At 48.6% G+C, this 26,152-nt stretch overlaps 1 protein-coding gene across 5 annotated transcripts in view; it reads right to left on the bottom strand.

The window, feature by feature from the left end:
- Nucleotides 1-26,152, bottom strand: part of Ankrd6 (ankyrin repeat domain 6) — a 150,373-nt gene that overhangs the window by 6,237 nt on the left and 117,984 nt on the right. For all 5 annotated transcript variants that reach the window (XM_075971263.1, XM_075971264.1, XM_075971262.1 and 2 more), the window contains exons 5-13: nt 25,800-25,898; nt 21,055-21,153; nt 19,734-19,832; nt 18,302-18,400; nt 17,339-17,416; nt 13,611-13,715; nt 5,233-5,364; nt 4,773-4,958; nt 3,702-3,854 (exon numbers count right to left, since the gene is read on the bottom strand). In XM_075971263.1, the coding sequence (XP_075827378.1) occupies nt 3,702-3,854; nt 4,773-4,958; nt 5,233-5,364; nt 13,611-13,715; nt 17,339-17,416; nt 18,302-18,400; nt 19,734-19,832; nt 21,055-21,153; nt 25,800-25,898 (1,050 nt within the window). The remainder of the gene's footprint in view (nt 1-3,701; nt 3,855-4,772; nt 4,959-5,232; nt 5,365-13,610; nt 13,716-17,338; nt 17,417-18,301; nt 18,401-19,733; nt 19,833-21,054; nt 21,154-25,799; nt 25,899-26,152) is intronic.

Raw genomic sequence — 26,152 nt, 5'->3', positions numbered from 1 at the left:
CTCATTCTAAGCCCTAAGCGCTTAATAGACCATGAGTTCACAAAAATATACAACATCAGCAAATGTAGGCAGGGATTCCGATAGGCCCTAAAATGTAAGAGCCATAGCTATCAGGAACAACTAAAAACCGCGGTGAACGTGTTTCCCAGGGCTTCATTAAAGGCAGTCAGGGCAGGCTATGAGGACAAGTGACCACCATCGTTTAGTCAAAGACCTTTCTGGGGCCTTGTAACATTTCCTGTAGGGCCCTAACTCCTAGGCTAGACCAAGCTCACTGATCTCACAGGGCCCCAGAGAAAAAGCTAGTGTTGGAAGAGGCCAGCCACAAGGGCTCGCCGGTGAGCCATGTCTTGTTGGTGATGCACGCGGACTTTCTCAGTGGGGCTGTGAAAGTTCCCGAAGAGGTGGGTGAGCAGCTGTGTCTCTTGGGTTCCGCTGTTTTTCTGGGAACTGCTTACTCTCCCTATTTCCCAGGATGCCCTCTCCTCCCCTTCTGCTACAGAGACGTCCACACCAAGAAGCCAGGTGTAAAAGTGACAGCATTGGCTCAGGCACCTGACTTACGCTGCTAGGCTCACGTCCTGTCCTTGCCACTTAGAGGACTGAGCCTTCTCGCCAACCTGCCATCCTCCCCACACTAACCTGAGGGTGGGGGCAAGGATCTAGCTTTCATCTGGCCCAGTCCTTTGGGGTTACAGACTGATTAATACATCATGACATGAAGAGTTTTCAAATATTCTTTTCCCAGAATGCAAGAGGCACGTAGATCAGAAAAATGTTCTGCCTCAGTGGGCATCATGGTGCACCTGTTATCCCAGCATGCTGGAGGCAGAGGCAGGGGTCTCCCTGAGTTCCAGGCCATCCTGGTTGATATAGCAAGTCCTAGGCCAGCCAGGGTTACACAGTGAGATATTGTCTGAAAGAGGAAGAGACAGAGCGAGGATGTGTGTTAATTCAGCATCCCCAGCGAGAGAAAGAGAGATCAGCTTCACTATGAACAAGGAAATAAAACTTACAGTAAAATGTCCACATAATGTAAACTTGAAAAAGATAAAATATTAAATGATGGCAAAAATCTGAGACAGAACCCCAGATACTGGAGGGATGTAAATGGGCACGCCCTTCCTCCGAGGTAAGCTGCCAGCATTCATCCCGAACATTAACACATCCTAACACTAAACCCAAGGCTGAGGATGGGCCAGCAAGATGAGTCAGAGGTAAAGACATCGCCACCAAGACTGAACCGAAATTCGATCCCTGGGACTCACACGGAGCAGAGAATAAGCTCCCACAAGTGGTCCTCTGACCACCACACACACACACACACACACACACACACACACACACACACAATTATATGTAAAACACTTTAAAGTCTGAGAAGTAGCCAAAAATGACATATATAAAGGTTTACATTAACATTATTCCTATGAGTAGGAGAAAACTCTAATAATAAGTGGTTAAGTAAATTACGTTGTTTAATAGGCGAATATTATGCAGATAAAAACACAGGACAGTACTCGTGACATATAAAATTAAAAGGGTACATAAACATCACTCTCCCACACAGGCACGGCACTGCACTGTGACGCACACTGCAGGATGGAAAAGAAGGCTTCCAGGACGGGTCCGTGTGGCTCTAAAGATCACGGCAGTCCTGAGCGCTGAAAAACCCCACGAAGATGAGGAAGCCAGCGCTAGGAAATGGTGCTAGGAATCACAGTTCTTTACTGGCGTGGGCTTTCTCCAAAGCCTATTATTCCATATGCTTCCTTAAAATGTATCTCAATGAAAAATCTTACTCATTGAGCATTTCCTAGTCCTGAGAAAAGTATACTTTCACGGTGGAAGAAAACAAGTACCCAACTTAGCATCAGTGACCCTGAAGTACCCTGACGTTAAGAGCCTCCTTGCAGAGCTCAGTCTGGAGTTCACATCACTGACCATGACTTATGCCTGCACAAGTTTTTATTGGCACCTAAGTAACTGTATTGAACTGTTGTTCACGGACTTAGAAGCAGCTACTTGGAGGTCTTGCTAGTCACAGGCTTGTGTGTCCCACTCAGAATTCCAGTCATGGTGATTAAATTCAACTCAGCAAATCAGGAACAGGCCCAAGAGTTCACCTCGCCAGCTTCTGCTACCCCTGCCTAGGGACTACACTCTCAGAACTGTGAACCATTCATGGCCTCAGACCTTTCTGTGGGCAGAAATGCAGGGATGAAGACACAACCTAAACACCCATGAAAAAACTAGGGAGCCAATCCAGAAGACAGCAGGCGCTCTGAGACAACCGGTACGGATGCTCCAAAGACAAAAAGCTGGAAGGAACTGGGAGCCGCTCAGAGAGACCACAGCATCCAACAGTCAGGTACACAAAAGATGGATCCAAGCAGCAGGGTGTGACGGCATGCACCAATCACCCCAGCTATGCAATGCAGTAACTTTGGGGATGGCCTGGGCTACTTAAGACTTATCTCAAAAGATTAAATAAATGAATAACCCGTTAAAAACAACTAAATAAAATACTCATGAACAGCCGTGAAAGCTGGCCCAGATACCAAGCAGTTATTGTTGGTTCTCTTAGACGTGATAGATCCGGGTTTATCCCTAGTGGGCACACTGAACTAGCGAGAGGACGCTCGGTCTCCTCCGGGGTGAGAGGAGGGACTGGCGAAGCAGTGGAAGGGACCCACGGCGGCAGACCAAGAGCGGAAGCCGGATGGGAGGCCCATGCTTCCAGCACTCAGAGAGGGGTCAGAGTTCAAGACCCACCTGGGCCACATGGTGTGATTTTATCTTAAAACCAAAACAGAAAATTGGTTGACTCTCACTACGAGTATAAAAGCAGTGCTATTCCATCATCATCTTCTCTTGACTTTTCTTTGTGTTCATCAGCTTTCCTGACAGAAAGCTGAGCACAGGAGCTGGTGGTGTACCTCACTTGGTAAGTGCTCGCTTAACACACCCGAAGGCCTGGGTTCAGTCCCCAGCACATGAGACCAGAGGTGGAAGGCAGACCTGCAACCCCAGCATTCGGGCAATGGGGGGTGGAAGGCCACAATCCGAGGCCTCCTCAGCTACAAAGGGCATCTGAGGTGAGCCTGAAACCATGAACCCAGTCTCAGCAGAACACTGATGAAGAAAATAAACTTACATATTAATAGTTTTTTAAAAAAACGCTGTAATGGAAATGTATTGCCTGCCTGCCTGCCTTCCTTCCTTCCTTCCCTTTTTCTCTTTCACTGTTTTTTTGTTTGTTTTGCTTTGTTTTTGTTTTCTTTCTGAGACAGGGTTTCTCTGTGTAACAGCCCTGGCTGTCCTGGAACTAGCTCTTGTAGACCAGGCTGGCCTCAAATTCACAGAGATCTGCCTGCCTGTGACTCCCAAAGGCTGGGATTAAAGGCGTGCGCCGCCACCACCATCCAGCTTCTCCCCTCCCCCCATCTCTTTCTAGAAACTAAATCTCACTATTGCCCAGACTGTCCTTGAATCTGTGATCCTCCTGACTCAGTCTCCCACATGCTGGCACTACAGGTATGTGTCACCATGCCTGGCAGGAACATGTAACTTCCGGCACATGCCCATGGTTGGCACACGCTCGGCCAGGGCTCTAGCACTGAGCCACACCACAAGCCCTGAGGTCTTTGAGTCGCCTCTGCCTTCACACCTGTCATCAGGAGGCGGAGCCACTGGCTTACTTGGTGCTGGGTCTTGCTCTCCATCTGTCCCAGCTTTGCATTCACTTTATCCTGCACCGATCCCAGCTCGGCTTTGAGCTCCTCCACAGTCGCCTCCAGCTGGTTCTCCAGCTTGTTGATGAGAGGTTCACAGCGACAACCCTTTATCGGAGCCTGGGGGGGGAGGACGAAGAGGGAATCAGGGGCTAGAAAGACAGCTCAGTGGGCGAGAGCATTCACTGCGCAAGCCCGAGGACCTGAGTTCAGATCCTCCCACCCACAGAAAAATCCAGGCATGCACATCTGTAATCGCAGAAACAGGAGGATCACTGGGGCTTGCTGGCCTCCAGGTTCAGTGGAAGACGGTGTCTCAAAGGAATAAGATGTAAAGATGTGGGGGCTGGAGAGATGGCTCAGAGGGTAAGAGTACTGGCTGCTCTTCCAGAGGTCCTAAGTTCAATTCCCAGCAACCACATGGTGGCTCGCAGCCAACTATAATGAGACCTGGTGCCTTCCACACCAGCAGTACATTGTATGCTTAATAAATAATTAAATCCTTAAAAAAAGACATAAAGTGATAGAGCATGGTACCCAGCACTCTCCTCTGGCCTCTGTAAGTGCACACAAATACACACACACACACACACACACAGAGAGAGAGAGAGAGAGAGAGAGAGAGAGAGAACCACTGTGCCAAGCAGGGTACCAGCAGGAGGCAGAGGACCGAGAGCAGACTTACCCCCATTATTCCTAGCTTTGGAATGTTGTAACGTCCTGTCTCAGTCCAAAGGGACTGAGATTCAGAGGGTGAGATACTGTAACTAACTTAAAGAGGCTTGATCCTCTGGGGTTCAGGACAGAATGCCTACTCTGGGGCCTCAAGACAGAAGTCCCCTCAGGATGGTACAGATGCTATGGACAGGGACTTTTTCTGGGGCCTACATGACATGGTAAAGCTGCAGTCTTCGGATGGGGGGGCCCTTGTGACTCAAGTCTGACTAAGTCAAGCCCTGGGTGGCCATTGACCTCCAGGCACGGGCTTCTCCAGCCCTTGGCGTTTGCAGGCTGCTAGCCCGTCAGAACTGGTGATACCTGCATGACTTTTCCATCTGCGCCCCGGTACAGTGTGTAGAGCTGGTATGCTCTGAATCCATGGGGCGGAGGTGGGGACCAGCATCGATGTCTGCTCTTCTTTTTGGGGTGGTGATGACTGTGCAGGTTCCTTTGGTGTCCAGGCTGTTGGTCTGCTGCTGGGGTGGGGTCAGATAGTGCTGACACCTGTGGGAAGAAAGAAGACACCCCTCTCAGAAATAAAATATAAAGAACCCCACCTTGCTTCTGAGCTCAGAGCAGCACAGCCACCCAGAAACATGTGAGCACCCTCTCCGGCGTCTCCAGCCAGTAAATTTCATCTTTGTTCTCATTCCCAAACAGCCAGCCAGAGGCACGGTGTCCCAGCTTGGGAGGTAACCCCAGACCCTCCTCCAAGCCAACCCCTAATGCCACACACAACCCCCCCCCCCCCCCCCCCGCACCCTTGCTTGCTCCTGACCTCTGGCCTTGACTTTCTCCTCCTTTCCTCCTTTCTGGGCTCCTGGGAAGCAGATGGGCAATCTCTTTTAGCTTCCTCTTTTTGGGGGACAGCTTGCTCACTGCTGGGGGTATCTCCTGCTGAGACACTTCCCTACAAAAGAAAAGCCCCCAGATTGTTCCACTTGAGCCTTTGGCCTTTAACCCAGCAGGGTAAACTTGTGCTTACAAGATCCCACCCAATCACAGACCCATAGGGACATCAGCCAGTGACAGGCATTTCTGCCTGGTGGGCAGGCTCAGCAACAGCTTCTGGCTGGCTAGGCTTTTATTGGGATGAAATGAAGTATGCTCTTGGGTGCTTACTGTGGTGCTTAGATCAAAGGTGTGTGGCACCATGCCCAGCTTAGTAATAACAGCTTATGTGTCCAAAAAGGTCTCTGTAACATAGTCCCTGCCAGGAACTCTCAAAGACCCAGGTACCTCACACATGTCTTTAATCTCAGCAGAGGCAGGTGGATCAGATCTCTAGGAGTTCAAGGTCAGTTTAGCTAGCAAGCTCCATCCAGATCAGCCAGGACTACACAGTGAGACCTCTTTCCCCCCAAAAGGAACTTACAAAGGATATTTAATATACTGCACACTGCACAACGGCACCCACTGAAGGGTAAATCTCCAAGTCCAGCAAGCTTGTATTCTATCTATTATACAACCCTGGCTTGCCCCGTGTCACCTTTTTCTGACACACAGAAGCCAGGAGAGTTGCCTTACTCCATTCTCTCTTTAGAATCCGAAGAAGCAGCCTAGTGGGACTCAGAATCACCTCAGGTGGGGAGCGTTGAGCCATCGGCAAGGTCTCAGAGCACTCTCCTTCCGATCCCAAGCGGGAACACAAACATCCAGTCCCATAAAAGCCATTGAAATGCTTTAAAGCCAAAGTTTGCACTGGCAGCACAGCCCCAGGAAGCCGCGTTTTAAAATGATGCAGCTTTTTTTCTGCTGCTGTTGCTGAATCAGGAAATCTCTCTACAGCACGCCACCAACAAACAGCAAAAATCTGCGTTAAACTCTGTTTTTTCTCTGTTTAAAATTAAGCTCTCTCAGGTTTTACATGGACTTTGTTACGCGTTGGGTGCCACTCTGTAGTAGGAGCTGCGGGCCTGGCCGCTTCTTGCTGCCCAGCTCCTGCACGGCTATCTTTACCCGAAATAACTACACAGAAACTGATTCTTTTAAACACTGCTCGGCCCATTCGTTCTAGCCTCTTATTGGCTAATTCTCACATCTTGATTAACCCATTTCTAATAATCTGTGTAGCACCACGAGCTGGTGGCTTACCAGGGAGATTCTTAACCTGTGTCTGCCTCGGAGAGGAGAATCATGGTGACTGCCTGACTCGGCTTCTTTCTCCCAGAATTCTGTTCTGTCTACTCCACCCACCTAAGGGCTGGCCTATCAAAGGCCAAGCAGTTTCTTTATTAATTAACCAATGAAAGCAACAGATAGATGACACTCCCACATCACATTCTCTCTTTAGAAACTGAAGAAGCAGCCTAGTGGGTCTCAGAATCACCTAGAAAACTTGTTCAAACAGACCTGGCTGCCCTGACCCAGAGCTCCTGTGCCAACAGGTCCAAGCTGAGCCCTGGGAATCTGCATTACTAATCAGGCCCCAGGGCACAGCAGGGGCAGCACAGCTGCAGAACTGAAGCTCTGTACAATTCAGGGTACAGTACTGCTGTGACCACCATGCAATAAAGGCCACGGGCACACAGGGCACACAGGGAAGATAAGGATGAAAGACCCCCAAGGTGGGCTGCCTTTCAGTCTGGGGAGACCCTCCCAAGGAACAGCGAGGCCACTCATACGGCTGCAACAGCAAGAGGTTTATTGAGTCAACACAGGTACCTGCGGGCAACAAGTCTTTCGGAGGACTTGCGCACCTTCAGGTTGGAACAGTGGGTTTTTTATAGGGTAGGGAAGCAGAAGCGTGGGAACAGAAGCGAGATGCATAGTTACAGGGTTCTGATTGGGCAATTCAAATAAGGCTCGGGTTCAAACTGAGTACAATTTCGTGGTTTCCAAGAAATCAGATATACATGCTATTTTGGCCTATTTAGGGTGTCATTCTTCCTTTGGACCCCAAGTCCCCTGCTGACAGTCCGGATGGTTGACCAGAGATATCTTGCCTTGCTCAGCGTCCCTGCCCCTAAGCTGACCACAGCCCTTATCTCTAAGTTAAACTCCCCTGTCCTAGCTTTTAATTATATTGCTCAAAAATTCAAGCCTTGTAAAATAGCGTTATTGCTGCTGTTAACTTAATGCTGCTAGGTAGGGGTCTTTCATCCCCCCATTTCTTTTTGTGAATTTGAATAAAATCATTTATTCAACTAGCGGGCATTCTTAACATGTTCTGGATCATATTGTTTAAGCTGATGATATTGCTGAGTGAGGACCAAGGTTTGGATAGCTGAAAGTCTGTCTTTTATAAATTGTACCAGGCGGTTTATAAACCATCCTTTAAACTATCCTTGTTGAGAAGATAGTAGAACACCTCTAGGGTGTGCAGAATAGCTCTTGGCAAAATTGTCTGAATGAGGCTTGAAATTAACTATATGGTAGACATTGTGAACCATTGTAGACCCGAGAATAGCACCCAACATTGTGGCGATAATAGTCTATTGACTACAAAGAGCTTAACTCAGCCCTAAGAAACACATGCCTTTTCATAAGAGACAAGTTCAATATTATGAAGACAAATATCTTTTACTGTAGACACCGGGAGTGTTGATCCTCAACTCCAGAGAATGTGCCGGAGAGGTCAGTTTTGGTCCAGCTGGCACCACATGGCATTTACGGGTTTCCATTGCATCCTGTAGCATCAGCTTTATCCAAATGTACAGGGTTGTGTCCATTGTGAGAACTTTAACAAACAATGAGAGAAAATGCAATACAGGATGACAAATGTTTAAAACAAAACAAAAAGCCCTAAAGCCAGAGGACAGCCAATGAGGACATAAATACCCAGGCTTTAAAAAACAAAACCTGTCCAGAGGTAAGGAGGCTTTAGGTGTGTTTGCTTATCTCTGCAGTTATCTGCACAAAACGGTCTGATCTGGAAAAGTCTTAAACAGTACAAAATAATTCCTGTCAATCTGTCACAGACACACAGAGGAGGAAGAGAACAGAATTGCCTTTTGCTTCTGCTGTGTGATATTGTGCTTTAAAAGACATTAAAAAATGAGCAGAGCCCTGTGGGTTTCTGACTTTAGGAAAGAAGAGCCTTAAAGGTGATGTAAGCCCATCTTATAGCAGATGTGCCTGCCCTGTGCAAGCCTTGAGCTCAGGATTCCATCATCAAGGTCAGCCATTCTCAGCAAATACATGAGCGGCAGCTAACTAGCCAGGCAGCAGAACTAGTGGCAACGATGCCGGGGTGTTTTGAACCCAGAACAGGACAGGAGGGAGGGAGGTCTGTCCAGTCATTTTTGCTGGTCTCCAGGGCCAATTATGTCAATTTGTTTTTTTAGAATTTTATTTATCTTATCTATCTGACCTGAGCTTTGGGGTTGGTAAGCTTAATTTCCAATTGATCCCCAATATCTTGGCCATACCCTAACTTACCTGGGCAACAAAGGCAGGTCTATTATGGGACATGATTATCTTGGGCATCCCCAACCTTAGAATGATTTTTTTTTTTATGATCTTCTTAGCCATCATATTGGGTGTCTCAATCTTGGTCAATGTATGATGGCTATTTTCTTTGGCAAATGTGTGGCCTCCTGGAGGCTCAAAATTTCTGCAAATGTATATTGCTTTGTGTATACAGGTGAGGGTAAAAGCATACCTGCTGTTAGTATAGACGTTCCCTCTGCCATCTGTAGAGCTTGTATCAAAGCCATAAGTTCAGCGTTCTGGTCGGGCCGCCATCTCTGAAGGGAGGCTACTGGCCTAGATCATTTGCTTCCTGTCCACCAATGCTGCCCCCGCCTTCCGCTTACCTTCAGTCTTGTGTGCCTGCTCAGCTTGGACCGCCAGCCTTGTGCCCCAGGCAAGCTTCGCCCTCATTTTCGGCTCTGCCTGGCACAGCTTAGCCTGCCATTTTGCCATTCGCCTGTCCTTTATGCAGATGCTGGCAGGATCCATAGTCCATCGACGTCAGCCCAGCACAGGAGCAGTAGTCTGGCACAGGAGGGCATCTGTGGTAGCATTGTGACTGCTGTATCGCTGTCTGACATGGGTGAGGGGAGCAAGACTGTAAAGTGAGCAGTTAGGGCTCATGCAGGCTTTAGAGCAAGCACAGCATCAAGGCAGTTGCTAGGAGGTGAGGATTTCTTCAGCGGTGACGGCAGGGAGAGGTGGTCATCCCGGTGAGGAGGGCGTGGTAGAGGCAGAGGTAGACAAGCAGCCTGTATCTCCTGCAGAACTGAAAACAGCAGCGAAAGCAAAAGTCCCTCGTTTGGTCAACAAAAGGCGTTGGTCATACATTCAGAAGTGACCAGGGAGGAACGAGTCATTTATTTGTCTTTTTCCCAAATTTATAGTTCGTAAGGTGTCCAGTTCGTATTCTTTACTCAGTTCCAGTGTCCCTCTTCATTTGTCTTTGATCTTCTGTTGCCCAGGCTCGCTCCTTATCTGTCTGAGTCCTGTCTCTCTCTCTCTTTTTTTTTTTTTTGCTTTCCGCCTTTTTCTCTCTCTCGCTTTTTTCTCTGTCCCTTGTTTAACATTTTTTTTCTAAATCTTTACTAAGTATAATCTTTTAACCCATCTATTTGCTGTATCTTTTTTTATATCTGATGTTGCCTGTCCTATGTAGGCCATGACTACTGCTGTCTGCTGACCTTCAGAGGTTGGGTAAAAATGCTTGTAAACTTCTATTAATCATTTAAGGAACACAGATTTTAACTGGCCCCTGGAGAACCTCTCTTATCTTGGCCGAATTAGTGGGGTGCCTTGCAGCCCCCCCCTGAGATTTGCCATGAGCCCAACATTTTGACTGTCAGTTTCTCCCTTTAAGAATTAATTAGACATTATCATGTAGAAGAATGAAAATAGATCCATATTTATCTCTATGCACACAACTGAAATCCAAACAAATTAAAGACCTTAACATAAGGGCAATAATATAAATAGAATTTTGAACATAGCCTCAGTAGCGTAGACATTAAAGGAAACAATCAGTAATTGAAATCTCCAGAACTGAGAAGCTTTTTATATAACAAAGGATATAATTAACAGAACATAATATCAGCCTGTAGAATAGGAAAGGTGTCTTTATCAATTATGTTAAAACCATATAAGGAATTTAGAAGCTTAATCCTCATAAAAATAAATATTTCAGTACAATTACGTCACAGACCAAAACTGTAAATTCTCAAAAAATGAACTTGAAATGACTGAAAGATATTTAAAATTTGCTTAAATATAACATCCTTAATCATCAGGGAAATGCAAATTAAACAATTCTGAGATTTTATCTTATTCCTGTAAAACTGACCAGGATTAAAAATATCATTTGACAATTTATGCTTACAGCTACTTTGAACATTAGCATGGTGGATTTTCAGAATTAGATAACATATTACCTTAAAAACTTAGCGACCTCCTTTTTATTATTATAGACAGAATCTGAAAACAACCTAAAATGTACCTTTTTATATTAATAATGAATGAGAATCTTTGCCATGTTTTTTTTTTTAAATATCCATAAACATTATAAAGAGTCAAAAGGGCCATTTTATCTCTATTTCATCATTCAGTAACACCCCCTTGCAATTGTGGTGGGGTGAGAGGCTTTAGCAGATCTTTGCCATGTGGCCATGTGGGCGGGGTCCCCTCCTTATCACAAGCATTGTGAGCAGACAAGTGTTAAATTTAGATCTAAACATGGGCTGGCTTAGAAGCTCAGCTGGGCTGTTCATATGGCCCTGGCCATGTGCCAGGCCTGAATTTATTTTCATCTGGACACATTGCATAGTAAGAAATATAAAAACCAACAATCTGTAGTTTTTTATAAGCATATTATTTTAAAGTGACTTAATTTAATTTTTCCAATTTTTAAACCAGAGGCTTTTACCTGGATGCAGCACATGATGACTGGTATAGAGTATCCCCAGAAGACAGATGTTATCAGGGCTGGTAGGCCCTTTTAATGTCAGCTTACTCCATTACCTGCCACTCCTAAATCCACATTTATCATTTACCAACAGCCACAGGGATATTTACTTGCAATCTCTTGCCCCACTGCCAAAACGGAAAGGTCCAGGTTCTTTAGGGGACCTTTTGCTTTTTAATAGGGTATCCAATCCCAGAGAAATAGCCTACTGCAGGTTCCCAGGCTTATTGGGTCCTGTGGGGAGGAATTAGCACCAGCTTGGACCCAACTGGCTGGCATGTGTCTCCACAGGAGGCCTTAGTTTTGTGACCCTGGCGTTAGCACCAGTTATTTCCCCTGGGCAAGGGCCATAGATCTTTGGCACAAGGTTTTACATGGCATTTGCAGATGGGGGCTGCCATTCAGTCTCTAGCATCTTATTTTCCAAGGAAAACAAGCCTTCTCCACAGGGAACCCCATTGGGGATCCTCCCAGGACCTGGCTTCAGCCTCAGCTCTGTCCACAGTGAGCTCCTAGTTGTATAGCACAAGCTTCCCACACCCCACCTCAGTACTCACAGCAATCTAGCAGCTTTTCTCTGAATGGGATTCCAGAGGCCCCAGGAGGCATTCCCTCCAGGGAACTCATCAGGTCAGGTTTGGTGGGCCACCTGGAAGCCTCAACTTAGTTCAAGCGTCTCTGCATTGGCGCCCTTGGTAACAGCTAAGGCGGCTGCTGCTGGGCCGGGGAGGGGACTCACCTGCAGATGTGGGGGCCACAGCTGCCCCCTTCCCTGACTCGGGCCAGGGTTGCTGCCATGCCCCGCCCTGCATCCTGCTGAGAAGTTTGCTCAGAGCTGGAGCTGGTTGCCCCGCCTAGGCCTGGCTCCAGGCTGTGCTGCAGGAGATAACAGCCCTGCTCCCTCCCCCCTCGGAACAGCAAGCAGGGCAGTTCAGCAGCACAGCCTAGGGAAGTGAAGGAGGGGCAGGCTGTCAGCGTTCCTTTTGGATTTTCATAGAGTTAGGGTCAAAGAGATGGTTACTTACTGCCCCATGGTACCAGATTTAGACTCGAGTACAAACAGATATACAAAACAAAGAACATATTAAGCACAAAAATACACAGACAATACAGATGCGCTGGCGCGTTTTCGGCGTGATGCCGAAAGCAAAATTTCAGATGGAGACAGCGAGAGTCCGGATCTCTCGTCTCCCAGAAGAATCACATACCCTTCAGACAGTGGGGGTGCCCCGAACAGTCCTATTTTGGTAGGATTCACAGAATACGGACGGGCCACAAATTTGGCCCCAGACACTCTGGGACGTCTCCCAGAGTTGCAGCCGGGAGTACAAGCTCGTCAGCTTCTCCGCGAATCTGCCAGATACTGATTCTAGCTAGCTAACTAGTACAGATACAGATACAGATACGGTCGCATGCGCATACACAGAAACACAGAAGCACAGATATTCACAGAGAACGATCGCTGGCCAGCTTACCTCCCGATGTGGTGGGTCGGTGATCCCTGGGCAGGGGTCTCCACTTCCCGGCCAATGCACCAAAATGAAAGACCCCCAAGGTGGGCTGCCTTTCAGTCTGGGGAGACCCTCCCAAGGAACAGCGAGGCCACTCATACGGCTGCAACAGCAAGAGGTTTATTGAGTCAACACAGGTACCTGCGGGCAACAAGTCTTTCGGAGGACTTGCGCACCTTCAGGTTGGAACAGTGGGTTTTTTATAGGGTAGGGAAGCAGAAGCGTGGGAACAGAAGCGAGATGCATAGTTACAGGGTTCTGATTGGGCAATTCAAATAAGGCTCGGGTTCAAACTGAGTACAATTTCGTGGTTTCCAAGAAATCAGATATACATGCTATTTTGGCCTATTTAGGGTGTCATTCTTCCTTTGGACCCCAAGTCCCCTGCTGACAGTCCGGATGGTTGACCAGAGATATCTTGCCTTGCTCAGCGTCCCTGCCCCTAAGCTGACCACAGCCCTTATCTCTAAGTTAAACTCCCCTGTCCTAGCTTTTAATTATATTGCTCAAAAATTCAAGCCTTGTAAAATAGCGTTATTGCTGCTGTTAACTTAATGCTGCTAGGTAGGGGTCTTTCAAGGATGCTCTCTCTCTCTCTCTCTCTCTCTCTCTCTCACACACACACACACACACACACACACACACACACACACACACACACAGGATCTGGAACTACAGGGACAGGGGGAAGGGGCAGCAGCCTGAACCCAGGGGAAAGGACAGGCCAAGGAGGGCATCAGCGGTACCTGAGGTCTGTGGAAGGGTCCCTCATACCTTGCTCTGTGCCACCTCATCTCTGGGCACAGACTGGGCCCTCCTCTCTTCCTTGAGCCTCTCTCTCCTTTTCCTCAGGCTTCGCCCGCGACTAAAGCGCAAGATCTAAAAGAGAAAACACCACCGTTGTAGTGGCAAAGGGGGCACAGTACCAACACGTGTCCAAGTGCCCTGGGCATGGCACATGGACCTAGCAGAACCCACAGCATGGTGGGAAACACTAGTGGTGACGGAAAACTCTGGACCCAGAAATGGGAAGTATATTGTGTCTGATCACAAGAGGCTTCTATGATGATAACAAAAGCATTTATGTGCTGGGCTGGTGTGGCCAGATAGGTGTGCTTGGCCTAACAGAGAATGTCACTTACATACAACTAGGAAAGCAATGGCAGGTCATGTGACAGCCCTGCTCCAGGCACTGTCATTTTCCACCCTCTGGTTTCCTTGATCAAGGTGTATGAAAAAACTCCGTCAGTTTAATTCTGGCATCACTGAGGTATATCTGGAGGCTCCAGGGAGTACTGGTACCTGCCCCTAAAACAAGGCAATAAAGCAGAAGGAGCCAACAAAGGCACAGGACAATAGATGTTGGGGTCCCAGCATCAACCAGACAAGGAGTTTTAGCACATGATTTTGGCTACTAGGGGCTCCTTCTCATCACACGGGGAGCTGCTGGGATCAGCTGGGAACAGGAGATGGCTGGACTTGCTGTCACTGCCTGTCCTTAGCCACTAAGATGTTTAGCTGGCAGAGTGTGTTTAGCCAGCAAGCCCAGATCTGAGGCACCAAGATCCTTCAGCCTCTGGCACACAGTATTTAAGAACATAAAAGTTGCCAGGTGGTGGTGGGCACACTCCTTTAATTCCAGCACCTAGGGGGCAGAGGCAGGGGGATCTCTGTGAGTTTGAGGCCAGCCTGGTCTTCAGAGTGAGTTCCAGGACAGGCTCCAAAGCTACACAGAGAAACCCTGTTTTGAAAAACAAATAAATAAATGGATACTAAAAGTCTCAGAGCCATTGCCCCAGAGAGTTCAGACTCGTCGGCGAGTCTCACAGAGTGGTGATTGCTCCCTGGTGTGGAATCTTACATCAAGGCCCAGCTGACCCCAAGCCTGAAATTCTTCACATTTGCAAACAGGGACATCACAGACAAGAGACACAAGGTCACCTGACCCGAGCAGCAGCAGCAGCAGCAAGCAAACTTCCCAACACTGACCATGCCAATAGCTGCAGAGGACTGTACGGCCTGCATGCAGCCTGTCTCAGAGTAGCGGGGACCAAACAGAACATCGGCAGTGTTCTCCAGATCACAGGACTCTGTGAACACTGGTCCAGAGGCCTTGGGAAACGGCCTCTTCTTAGTGCTGCTGCGGCCACCAAAAGCCATACTTAACTAAGGGCTCAACAAACAGATTTTTCTTGACAGATGAAGCAGGTTGTGTGTGAAACTACAATATGCAAAGAATGTATTTTATTACAGATGAGCATCACATGCATGCAGTTCCCACAGAAGCCAGAAGAGGGCACTGGACCCTTGGAACTGGAGTTGCAGATGGTTGTAACACGGGAGCTGGGAATTGAGCCTGGGTCCTCGACAAGAGCAGCCAGTGCTCTCACTCCCAAACCATCTCTCAGACAGGAATGCAACGGAGACCAGTTCAGGGGACTAGCGAAGGTGAAGATCCTCCAGCTCTGGCAGACAATCAACAGGTGGACTGAACACACGGCACTCTATGTGCCTGGTGAATTCTCCAACCCACAAGCCCTACTGGCCTGTGTGAATGACTGGGGATAAACAGGGCTGTGTGGGGATCAAACTGCTGAATGCTGAAACAGCAGACGGAACTGCTGCTTCTGGACACTTCTATGACACTCTCTACTTCCTGACTGTGACAAACCAGCATTTTTCTGTTTCACAAAGCTGGAGTGAGGTGAGGTACCACATCCCTGCATGAAACGGGGTCCTGGGACCCTGACTAGGGACAAGGGAATGAAGAACACACGTGGATGTAGGCAGAGGCCGCTTGTTCGTCCCCAGCTGCCCAGGCCATGAAATAATCACTCAGAAATTATTCTATTTGCAATACTGTTTGGCCAATAGCTTAAGCAAATTTTTAGCTAGCCCTTACATCCTAAACTGACCCGTCTCTACTAGTCTGTGCATCACCACGAGGTCGTGGCCTACTGGCAAAGTTTCGGTGCATCTGTCTCTGGCTTCTGACTCTGCCTACTCTCTCTATATATATCCTTTTTTTTTTTTTCGAGACAGGGTTTCTCTGTGTCTTTGGAGCCTGTCCTAGGACTAGCTCTGTAGACCAGGCTGGTCTCAAACTCACAGAGATCCACCTGCCTCTGCCTCCCAAGTGCTGGGATTAAAGGCGTGCGCCACCATCGCCCGGCTATATATCCTTTCCAGCCTGGCTATACATATATATACATATACATACATATATATATATATATATATATATATATATATATTCAAAAGCAGCTTCTTTATTCATTAACCAATAAAAGCAACACACAGACAGAAGGCCCTCCCACACCACGTGGACACACAGACACAGCAAAGCTCAGATCAGTTTGGCTGTGCTCCCTCTGATGTGGTGGCTGCTGCACCTTAGAAGTCCAGCATGTTTATTACATACAGATGAACAGGGGTATGGGATCATTATATACAAGGGGGCTGGGTTTATGGTATACAACTGAACAGGAAGGTTTAGCTAATCTGAGTGTGAGCAGTCTCTATGGGAGCAGTCTTCGGATTGTAAGCATCTATGGGGGAAAAGTTATGGTGCAGAGGTTTTGCACACTCTTTCAACATTCACTTATAGACCAGAAGGCTTTGGAGCCCTCCATTCTCAGCCTTGAGGGCTCTTTGGTTTTCCCATCCCCCAACATCACCTGGGGAAGACTCTGGCTCCCATGGGTCTGAGGCATTGGGGTCCTTGGCATGGCCACTCTCATGTCAGCAGCACACATTCACTCAGGACTTCACAGGCTCCCTACAGTGGGCAGTAAGCTTCTAGCAGCTTCTCACACCCGATGCCCACATCAGATACCACTGAGCAGCACCCGCTCCCTGTGCACAAGGCTGGTCCCTCTTACAAGAGAAGAATTGTCAGCAATGTAGAAACTGCTGCCAGCCATATGAGCACGTCTTTAAAACTAAGTGAAACGAGGGTCATGTGACACGCTGGGCCTAGGTACTTAGTGGCATGGTACTCTGAAGGTCATGTGACACACTGGGCCATTGTACTAGCAACATGGTTCTCAGAGGGCCATGTGACACACTGGGCTTGGATACTGGCAGCATGGTTCTCAGAAGATTCTTTCCAAGTCTCTGTGCCTTGATACGATGGACAAATCAGTGCTCCCAAGCCTTGCTCTGGAAGAGCCTGCTTTCCCAACACTAAGGAATTGATTGCTTCCACTAGAATGAGCAATGGCAAACACCACAGAACATCGTCCTGTCTTAGCTCTGGCATGAAGCAGAATGGACAGGGTAGGGCCCCAGAAGTTCGTGATAGCAAGCTCACACCTCAGCGAGAGAATGGCACGCTGGATAAAGAGCTGGACTTGGTGCCACACAGACGTCTATACTCTGCACCGCCTCCCTTCTTAGCCAGCAACTCTTATTTATTTTCACCTGGCTTCAACAGAGCACAGCCAGAGGAATCCTGGCAACTGTGTAGCCCCACAGGGTCAGTAAGATGCTTTAAGTCCTACCTGGGGAGCCTTGGTGAGCAACAGAGCAACTTCAGGATTATTGTGGTGGCGGGCAGTCTCCAGCGGGGTCTGGCCTGCCTGAGGAAAGACACAGGGAAGGCAGGTGACAAAGGGACCCCAGGAGTGGGCAGTTCCACTCTCTATCACACTCAGGCAGAAGGCCACTCCTCCTGAGCCTCAGCGGAGCTCATGGGCAAGGCTCATTAAAACCTCTTAGCCTCAGATGGTGGGACAAAGAGGGACGTAAACACGAGGAAGACCGAGGTGGGCATTTCTGTCGAGCAACACAAAGCATCAGGAAATCCACCTCTAGGCACGAAGTCTCCCATAGGAGCAGTCTCAGCACCGAGCTACAGACATGATGTAGTCTGTAAGATTAAAAGTCAGGAAAGGATGTCAGTGGGATTCCAAAGGGAAGGAGAGTGTGTGTGTCCTGGTCACCAGGGACAAGGTAACTCTTTCACCAGGCAGGCTCAGAGATATAATGGAGGAAGGGGGTGGGGTGGGGGCGGGGTGAACTAGACACAGAGATAAAGAAAGTCAGCTTCAGTGCCCCAGACCTTTTGGAAGAAGAAGGGTACCGGCTATGGGACTTAAAGAAACGATCAAGCATACTGAGAAAAGGAAGGAAGGAAGATCGGACAGAAGGGATGAAGAGGGGAGGGGGGAGGGAGGGAAGGCAGAGCCCTCGAGAGAAAGAAGCAGAATCCCGAGATGGGTTTACAGCTGGCCAGGAGGCCATCTTGAGGCCGGCATGCCGGCTTGTTGAGAACCCTTCAGAACTCTCTTCTCGCCAGGCTGTGCTCACACCAGCCCAGGGTCTAAGAGTTAACTCCTGGGGCTGCTCAGAGCTGGCCCAATCCAGATGAGGACCCAAGAGGGTGAAGCTCACTGAATCCTGGTGGGGGGGGGGCAGGCGCAGGGCTGTGAGTCTGTGAAACTCACAGCTGCTGTTCAACTTACATTGTTCACAATGGTCGTGTCCGCGCCAGCTTCCAGCAGGATTTTAACCACCTTCTTGTGATTTAGGGCAGCAGCCACATGGAGGGCTGTGTCTCCAGCCTGCAAGCAACCAGAAGAGAGTTTGCTAAATACGCCTATTGGTCTCAGGCTAGCTGTGCATCTCTGCCTAGGACACTCTCCAAAGCCAAGCAGAATTTGTCCTGCAAACGTGAAGCTCACAGCGAAAGCCTTGAGGGGACAAAGCTGAACAGTTAACACGTTCATTCATAACATGCAGTCCAGAAGCTACAGACCAGGGTCACGTATGTAGGGGTGAAGAGGACCAGTTGGGTTGCTGAGAACGGAGGACTTCCAAGCCCCTAGGAGGCAGGCTGAGGTGCTGAGACCATCTCACCCAGAGCTCTGGACCCCGTGTATTAGCCAAGGGAGTTAGTGCCTGGCTTCTGAGTTGGGCCTGAGGAGAAGCTGAGAGAAGACTTGTGCCTGGCCTTCAGCCTGGACCAGGGAGCCGAGACAGTTCATCTGCAGGCTTAGGTGGGGACACAAAGGCCTGGTTTGGTTAAGGCTGACTGCTTTCTCCACTTTCCCTTCCAGCCTATAAGTTTTCATATTCTCTCTATACGAAGTGTTCCTGGATGATCGGTCCTGAAACGAAGCCAGCTCCCAAAGGCGGGCTGTCATTTCCATAGGGAGTGACAGACAAACACAGACGTGAGACTCATCCCTCCCTGCCACAGCAGCGTGAAATTCAGCCATCTTTGGGTAGATTTCACCCCCATCACTAGTCCTGTTGGGGAAGAGACTCCCCGCCTGAAGAAGTATCGATGCTCGAATCATACTCCTAGACTTGATTTCACTTGGGTACAGCATGGGTCTGGTGTGGGGATTTGTGAGGGTTGGCTTGAGATGGGAGGTTTGTTCCCTGCTGTCACACGCTGCTAACACTGGTGGGTGGGGACGGAAAGGTGGGTAGCCTCTGACCTGAAAGCTATTGGGGAGAGGCTTTTGATGAGTTAATGATTCTCAACCTGGCACACCTTCAGGAGGGAGATTTACAAAAGTATTCCACTTAAACCACAGAGATTTTGGCTCTTTGGGTGGCATCTTCATGTCCCTGACGGCTCTCATAGGCAGGTTGAAGTCACTGTTGTAGGGCATGTTTAATCTGCCCCACAATCCAATTTTAATCCCAGGTTTATGTACCCAGTCCCTCACTAAGGCAAACGAAGCAAGAGACCCAGCAGTTCACCCAGAAGTAACAGTGCAGGAAATGAAACAGCAGAATTCACGAGACACCTATATCCCTTGCTCCTTTCCTATAGCACGCTCCGTTTTTATAGGAGTTCTCGATGAAATCACAGTATAAGCAAAAGCGTGGCAAGCTCTCCCAAGATCATTCACAGGTCACTGTGAAGAGGGTACGTGCACTGACCTGGTTCTTCTCATGAACAGAGCAGAAAGCACTGAGAAGGAGTTTAACGATGGACAAGTGATTGTACCGCGCGGCCACGTGCAAACAGGTGTCTCCTGCCTGTGGGTGGAAACCAAAGTCTCAGCACAGAAACCTAACAAGAAAGGTCAGCACTTAAGAGCTGTCAGACAACTGCCCACGCTGTACGAAGCGTTAGTCTGAACGACAAGCCGCCCCTTTAACATAGCTGCTCCAACCCCAAGAACCTTTGCGTGGCTTTGCTTTTGTGTATATAAAACTAGACACCTGCTCCCCATGAGCACTTTGGAGAAGCTAATGTGGGTGACAGGCTCCACGGACCCTGGCCTCCCCTACAACACAGTGTCTGGAATAAATCAAGTTAAGACAACGATGTTGCTTTGGAATGAGACCCAGCAGGAAGGATGCTAACATCCTCTCTGGAGCAATGCAGCCTAGGGAGCTGCGGAATCAGAAGACTCTCAGAATCCTTCTTAGTGGGCAAAGCCAGACTCCACTGCCTGTGACAACACAGAGACAGACCGTCACGACGCTTGACGGGCTCCTGCTGGGGTTTCCTGTCTGTCTAGATCGCAGCCACTTAGCATAGGGAATTCTAGAACTATATTACATAAGTCTGCCCCAAGCAGGGAGATATTAGTATTTCTGAGAAAAGCTTATGCCACAGACTGTCCTCAGAAAACACAGGAAGTAGGATGCTCTCAAGCCCTTTGAGTGACACATCCTTCTACAGCCACTGCCCTGCCTGCTCGTGGGAAGAACACTGCAGTGGTCAACAGCTGCCCCAGAAGAGGGCCCCAGGACAGCCCTGCCCGGTACCGTCTCAGACAGTAGCTCTACAGTGCTCTACGTGGGTAGACGTTCTTAAAACACATAAATCAGTGGTCCTCAACCTTCTCAGTGCTTTGACCCTTTAATACAGTTCCTCATGTTATGGTGACCCTAGCCAGCCATTAAATTATTTCGTTGCTATTTCATAACTGTAATTTTGCTACTGTTATGAAGTGTAGTATAAATATATTTGGAGGGAGAGGTTTGCTAAGGGGGTCATGACCCACAGGTTGAAAATCACTGATGGACCAGCTATCAGAGTCTGACAGACATGTGGCGAGAAAGTAAACTCAAGGCACAAATGGAGAAAGCAATTTCCCCTTAAATGACCCCAGAGAAAATCAGCAAAAAATTAATTTGGAGATTAGGCCCCAAACACTCTGGCGCCTTAGTTTCTAGATATCAACACCGACTCTGCTTTGGGGATTCCTTTCCAAGGCAAAACAACACAGAAGCTGGTGCATTCACTCACGTTATTTTTGAGGTCAGCCCGGGAGCCGCCCAGCAGGAGGACGCGTGTGCTCTGGGAGCGGCTGTTCTGGCAGGCCAGGTGCAGAGCAGTGTTCCCTGCCTGGGAGAGAGGAGAAAGAAGGGGTCAAGTTAGCAGCATACCGGGCTCCCTGCCTTCGAGAGAGAAGGAGAGAAGGGGGAACGCATTAGCAGCACAGACCTGCCGTGCACACAGAGATTCTTCCTTCAGGAGAAGCCAGCCATTGTCACAGTTCTGCATCGTGACAGACCTCAGCTGGTGTTTCAGATGTAAGAACCATGAAGGTAGAGTCCAAACAGGCTGTAGAGTCAGCTCTGTCCCTAAACTTTGGCTCTGAGTCCTGTCTCTGCCCCTCACGGGTTAGAGTCATTCAGAAAAGCACGTCACATGCTTATGTTGACTTCTTGACCAGAAATGGAGCTGGAGTCCCCTTCCTCAGGCCCTGGGCAGCATGGGCAGAGGCCGGGCTCGGACACTTCCAGGAAGTGGGGTGGGATGGTGGCTAACTTTGTCTTGTAGGCCTGTATTGAGATGTCTGTTCTTCAGTGTTTTTTAAAGATAAACACTTGAGCCGAGCGGTGATGGCGCACGCCTTTAATCCCAGCACTCGGGAGGCAGAGACAGGCGGATCTCTGTGAGTTCGAGGCCAGCCTGGTCTACAAGAGCTAGTTCCAGCAGGACAGGAACCAAAAGCTACGGAGAAACCCTGTCTCGAAAAATCCAAAAAAAAAAAAAAAATAAAAGAAAGAAAGAATTTTGGTCTAAGAGGCGATACTGCAGCTTCCTATACCACCTCAGAAAAATGTCCACAATAATTTTGCAAATGGCATAGTGTGAACAGAACTCTTTGATTCTAGGGGAATAGGTCCTAACAGCTGCAGAAAACCCCAAGAAAAGCGTTTTCTCATTACTTAATGGGAAAAGCAGGTGAGGTAGTCTGAGCACACGTTGACCAAATGCTGGCTCGAGGCTTTGTCCTGGTGACCTGAAGAGGTGCGGTGGCCCCAGCCCAGAGCCTCGTGCCTTCCTCCCCTCCCCTCCCCTCCCCTCCCCTCCCTTCCCCTCCCCTCCCCTCCCCTCCCCTCCCCTCCCCTCCAGGTGTTACATTCTTTTTGAAAAAGAACACTGCAACATTGGAAGTAGATAATGAACAAACAAATAAAACCTTATCATCACTTACTCTTCATAACCGTGGCTTAATTAGCCATGCCTTAATTAGCCGTGCCAGGCATTATCCCTTGGGATGCGGAGGATGGCGAGCCAGCAGCCTGGTGAGGTCGGCTGCCTCAACCCTCCCTGTTACCCTTGCCGCACGCCGGAAGCTCCTGGGTGCAGGACTGTGGCCCGGTTCTGTTCTGGACTCGAATTTCCTCAGCCTGAGGGTGGAGCCCGACCTAGCAGTCAACGTCTCACATTCTGAGAATCTCTCTGATAATCAAGCCTGGCTTAGAGGTGACCTTTATTTTTTATTTAGTTGTTTATTGAGGTTTTAATTTCCAGGCTGAGAACCATGGACTTAGCTCTCCACAGCAAGGCATCTACCTGTGGCTAAAGACTTGATCTCTGAGCTGCTGACTTTACGGTGGTGGTCAATACGTGCTGAAAAAATGAGTGAAATAAAAGAAACCCAATGGCCCTAGAAATCCAGCATACTAAAGGGTCCTTTGCGACCGGGAAATATCAGTTCTGTGGGAAATTGCTTGGCTCAAGAAAAGTAAACATTGTCTTGGAGAGATGGCTCAGAAACTAAGAGCACTTGCTGCCTTTCCAGAGGACCCAGGTTCAATTCCCAGCACCCACAGACAGCTCACAACCATCGGTAACTCTAGTCAATTCCAGAGGATTTGATGCCCTCTTCTGGCTTCTGCAGGTACCAGGCATGCATGTGTACATACATGCAGGCAAACACTCATACACATAAAATAAAATGAATCAAGAGAGCAAGCACTGTATAGGTATGGATGGACAACATACATCCACATAGTACAGTCCCACTCAGCAATAGAAAGGACTAACATGTGTTAACAACATGTTGGGATCTCAACCATTTATGGAAACACGGCTTATTTTTGAAAAGGCGACACAGAGTAGAGGTTGTTAGAGGCTTGGAGGGGTCAACTAACGGGCTGCCACTGAAGGGTACAAAAGAAGTTTCTGGAAGTGACAGAACATTCTGTGTTGGTGCTGGCAATTTCACAACCACATACGCTTGTCTGAATGCATGGGACACGATTCATTCCTAAAAAGTAGACTTTATGTCAACCCCACCTCCAAGCCTGCCATTAAAAATGTGGCCTCCAGTAGATGCATGATCAGCACCCAAAATGACGGGTCCTGACTCTCCAACATGATGCTGTTTTTGCTAAATAAGAAGCACTTTCAAGATGACCCCTCAGAAGCTGTCTGCAGAATGGAAACATCTCTCGTTGGGATGACATGAATGACCCTATGGGTATTTCTGCAGCTTTCTCCACTTTATTCTAAGAAAGAACTGTGGCTTTCCATAGTCCTCCGGGAGCCCTACCTGAAAAGGAGACAACATGCTGCAGCAGACAGACCTGGGGTGCTTTAGGGACCATAAGATGTCACAAACAACACATGTGTCTAAATCAAAGACTCTACGAGCTCCCAGCTCAAAGTTAACCTCTTTACAAACCAAGACAACCCACTTCTCAGTTGGTATAAAAAGCCAAGCAACTATGCACTATCTTAAAGAATGGAACAGCCCCACCTGAGAGGACATGAGGGAAGTGTTGCTGGTTATGCAGCCTGCAGGATCCCACAGGCGTCAGTCCATGAAGGAAGCATAAGCAATGTGACCACAAAGCTGCCCAAGCAGAGCTGCAGAACAGCCTAGTGAGGTCAGGGAAGGCCCAGGTTAGATGGCTGTAGGCAGAGGCAAGGAAGAGCTGCACCTAAAATGGAGGCACCAGGACGCCTCTTGAGACACGGTGAAGTGTAGGGGGCATGTGCCAGGGAGACACCAGAGCAGAGCAGACTGGCCACCGAGAGGGTTCTGGCCAGCAGAACAGCAGGGTGGAAAGGCAGCAAACTCAAGCTGGTTACTCCACCATGAGGCTTCTGGAACAGTCCAGGGACAATCATGATGAGCAGGGAAAGAGAAAGGAAGGTGCGAGACAGAGAAGAGATCAGAGAGGAGACACACAAGACAATGGGGGAGGTGGAGCAATGAATCCGCCTCTGCCTGTACGAGCGCTAGAGCATCCTGCTTCACCATACGCCAGAAAGGGCTGGAAAGAGGAGTGAGGGCCAAGGGATTTCAAAGCAGCTGTAGCAGGTTCTCTGGGACCCCATATTCCTACCTCCCCTGCTTAGCTCAGTAGAGTTTCTCCAGTTCTCATTTAAGGCACCATAGCAGGCGAGGCCCAGAGAAGTCAGATGTTGATGGAGCCTATTTCTGATTGTCTGGTTAGTATTCGATCTTGTGCCTAACTTGTTATTGAAGACCTTGTGTGATGGTGTCTGTTCAGGATCTTGGTTTCTGGTTCTACTGTGCCATACTCGTGTGTGTCTGTTGTGAGCGCACGTGCATATCTGTCTGATGCTGAGCATGGTTCTCAGGCTGTTCCTCCACAGGCACAGACTCAGTACTCCACTTCTCTATGTGAGGCCATCAGCCAAGCAAGTGCATTGTGGGAAATTCCCCAGGCTCCTTATGTACTGGCCTCAGATCCATCCTGGCCGTCCAAGGAAAGAAAAGGCAACCCCTTCTCAAACACTACTGTGGATATTCTCAGAGTACAGACAGTACTTCTTTTGCTTTTAACATAACACATGTCTTTTCTCCTAGTGGTTGATGAGATAACCAGTTCAGTTTAGAAAGCTTGAGAAAGGGACCAAAGCAAAAACGACACTAAAAATGAGTAAGTCTAAATTCAAGTAGACAGCCACTGTTAATACGTTGGTGCTATCTTTCCAGGCTCGGTTTTACTGACATTAGCACGGAAGCATGTATGTGTGATCATGTACTCCTCTGTCGTGCTCCTTCATGGCTCCTAACGTTGTCATTGAAACTGAGACTTAAATTATATTGTGTTTGCTCTGAGTGAATAATATTAGGTTCCTCTCCTGCATCTTCTACCGCTTTACTTATTGCTATCACAGGTATACTTAAGGACAAATATCACACTTTGCTGCTTTACCAACCAAACCTGGGATGGTAGCCACCCTACAAATAGGTAAGAACTTCTTTTCCTATTAGGTGATGCCAGGGATTGACCCGGGGACCTTGTGAACCAGAGCTAAGTGTTCTACCCCTGAGCTGACACGCTATCCTACAGAACCACTTTTGTAGTACAGCTTGCCTCCCCAAAGCAGCTGCTCCAGTTCCATTTCCCCAGCCCACTTACCATACCTGCCTCTACTGACTGCCAGCATTTTGGTTCTCTGCTGACATTTTTCATGCCAACTCTCTGTTGCTATTCTTTGTAACAGGGTCAAATGATGAGGACAGGTTCCCGGCAGTGGCCCGGGGAGGGGGGGTGTGTTTCTCACACCAGCGGGGGTTTCAGCAGCACTGTGGCATGCTTACCCTGCCTGGAGCACAGCCCTCCTGGAGTGAGCCTCCTAGATGAACCTGCCCTGTGGGGTTCTCCATGCCCCAGTGAGCTCTGCCTGGCGCTTCTCACGGGCAGGAGACAACCCGGGACAAAGACTCCCACAATCCTCCTCACCTGTGAAGGAGGAGGTCAGCTGCTGGGCCTCACCTTGTTCCTGGCAAGCACGTTGGCTCCCGCTTTAACAAGCAGCTTGGCTGACTGGCTGAACCCATGCCAGGCGGCTTCATGGAGGGCTGTGTTTCCATCCTGAGTAAACACATTGGAAGATAGCACATTACCCATGGTCTGGCTCTTCTTGCTAAAACAATGTATTACGATGGCTACAGGGTCTTCCTCAATAGGACCCATCAGAACCATGGAGCGCATAAAAAGATCTGAGTGCTAAAAACCAAAATAAAATAAAGTAACTGGGTGGCTGGGGCATATGCCTTTAATCCCAGCACTCCGGAGGCAGAGGCAGGCTGATCTCTGTGAGTTCAAGACCAGTCTGTTTTACAGAG

The sequence above is a fragment of the Microtus pennsylvanicus genome, chromosome 5, assembly GCF_037038515.1.
Source record: "Microtus pennsylvanicus isolate mMicPen1 chromosome 5, mMicPen1.hap1, whole genome shotgun sequence".
In the NCBI taxonomy this organism is placed as follows: Eukaryota; Metazoa; Chordata; class Mammalia; order Rodentia; family Cricetidae; genus Microtus; species Microtus pennsylvanicus.
Note: the sequence above shows the minus strand (reverse complement) of the source record. Positions and strands in the feature narration are given on the sequence as shown.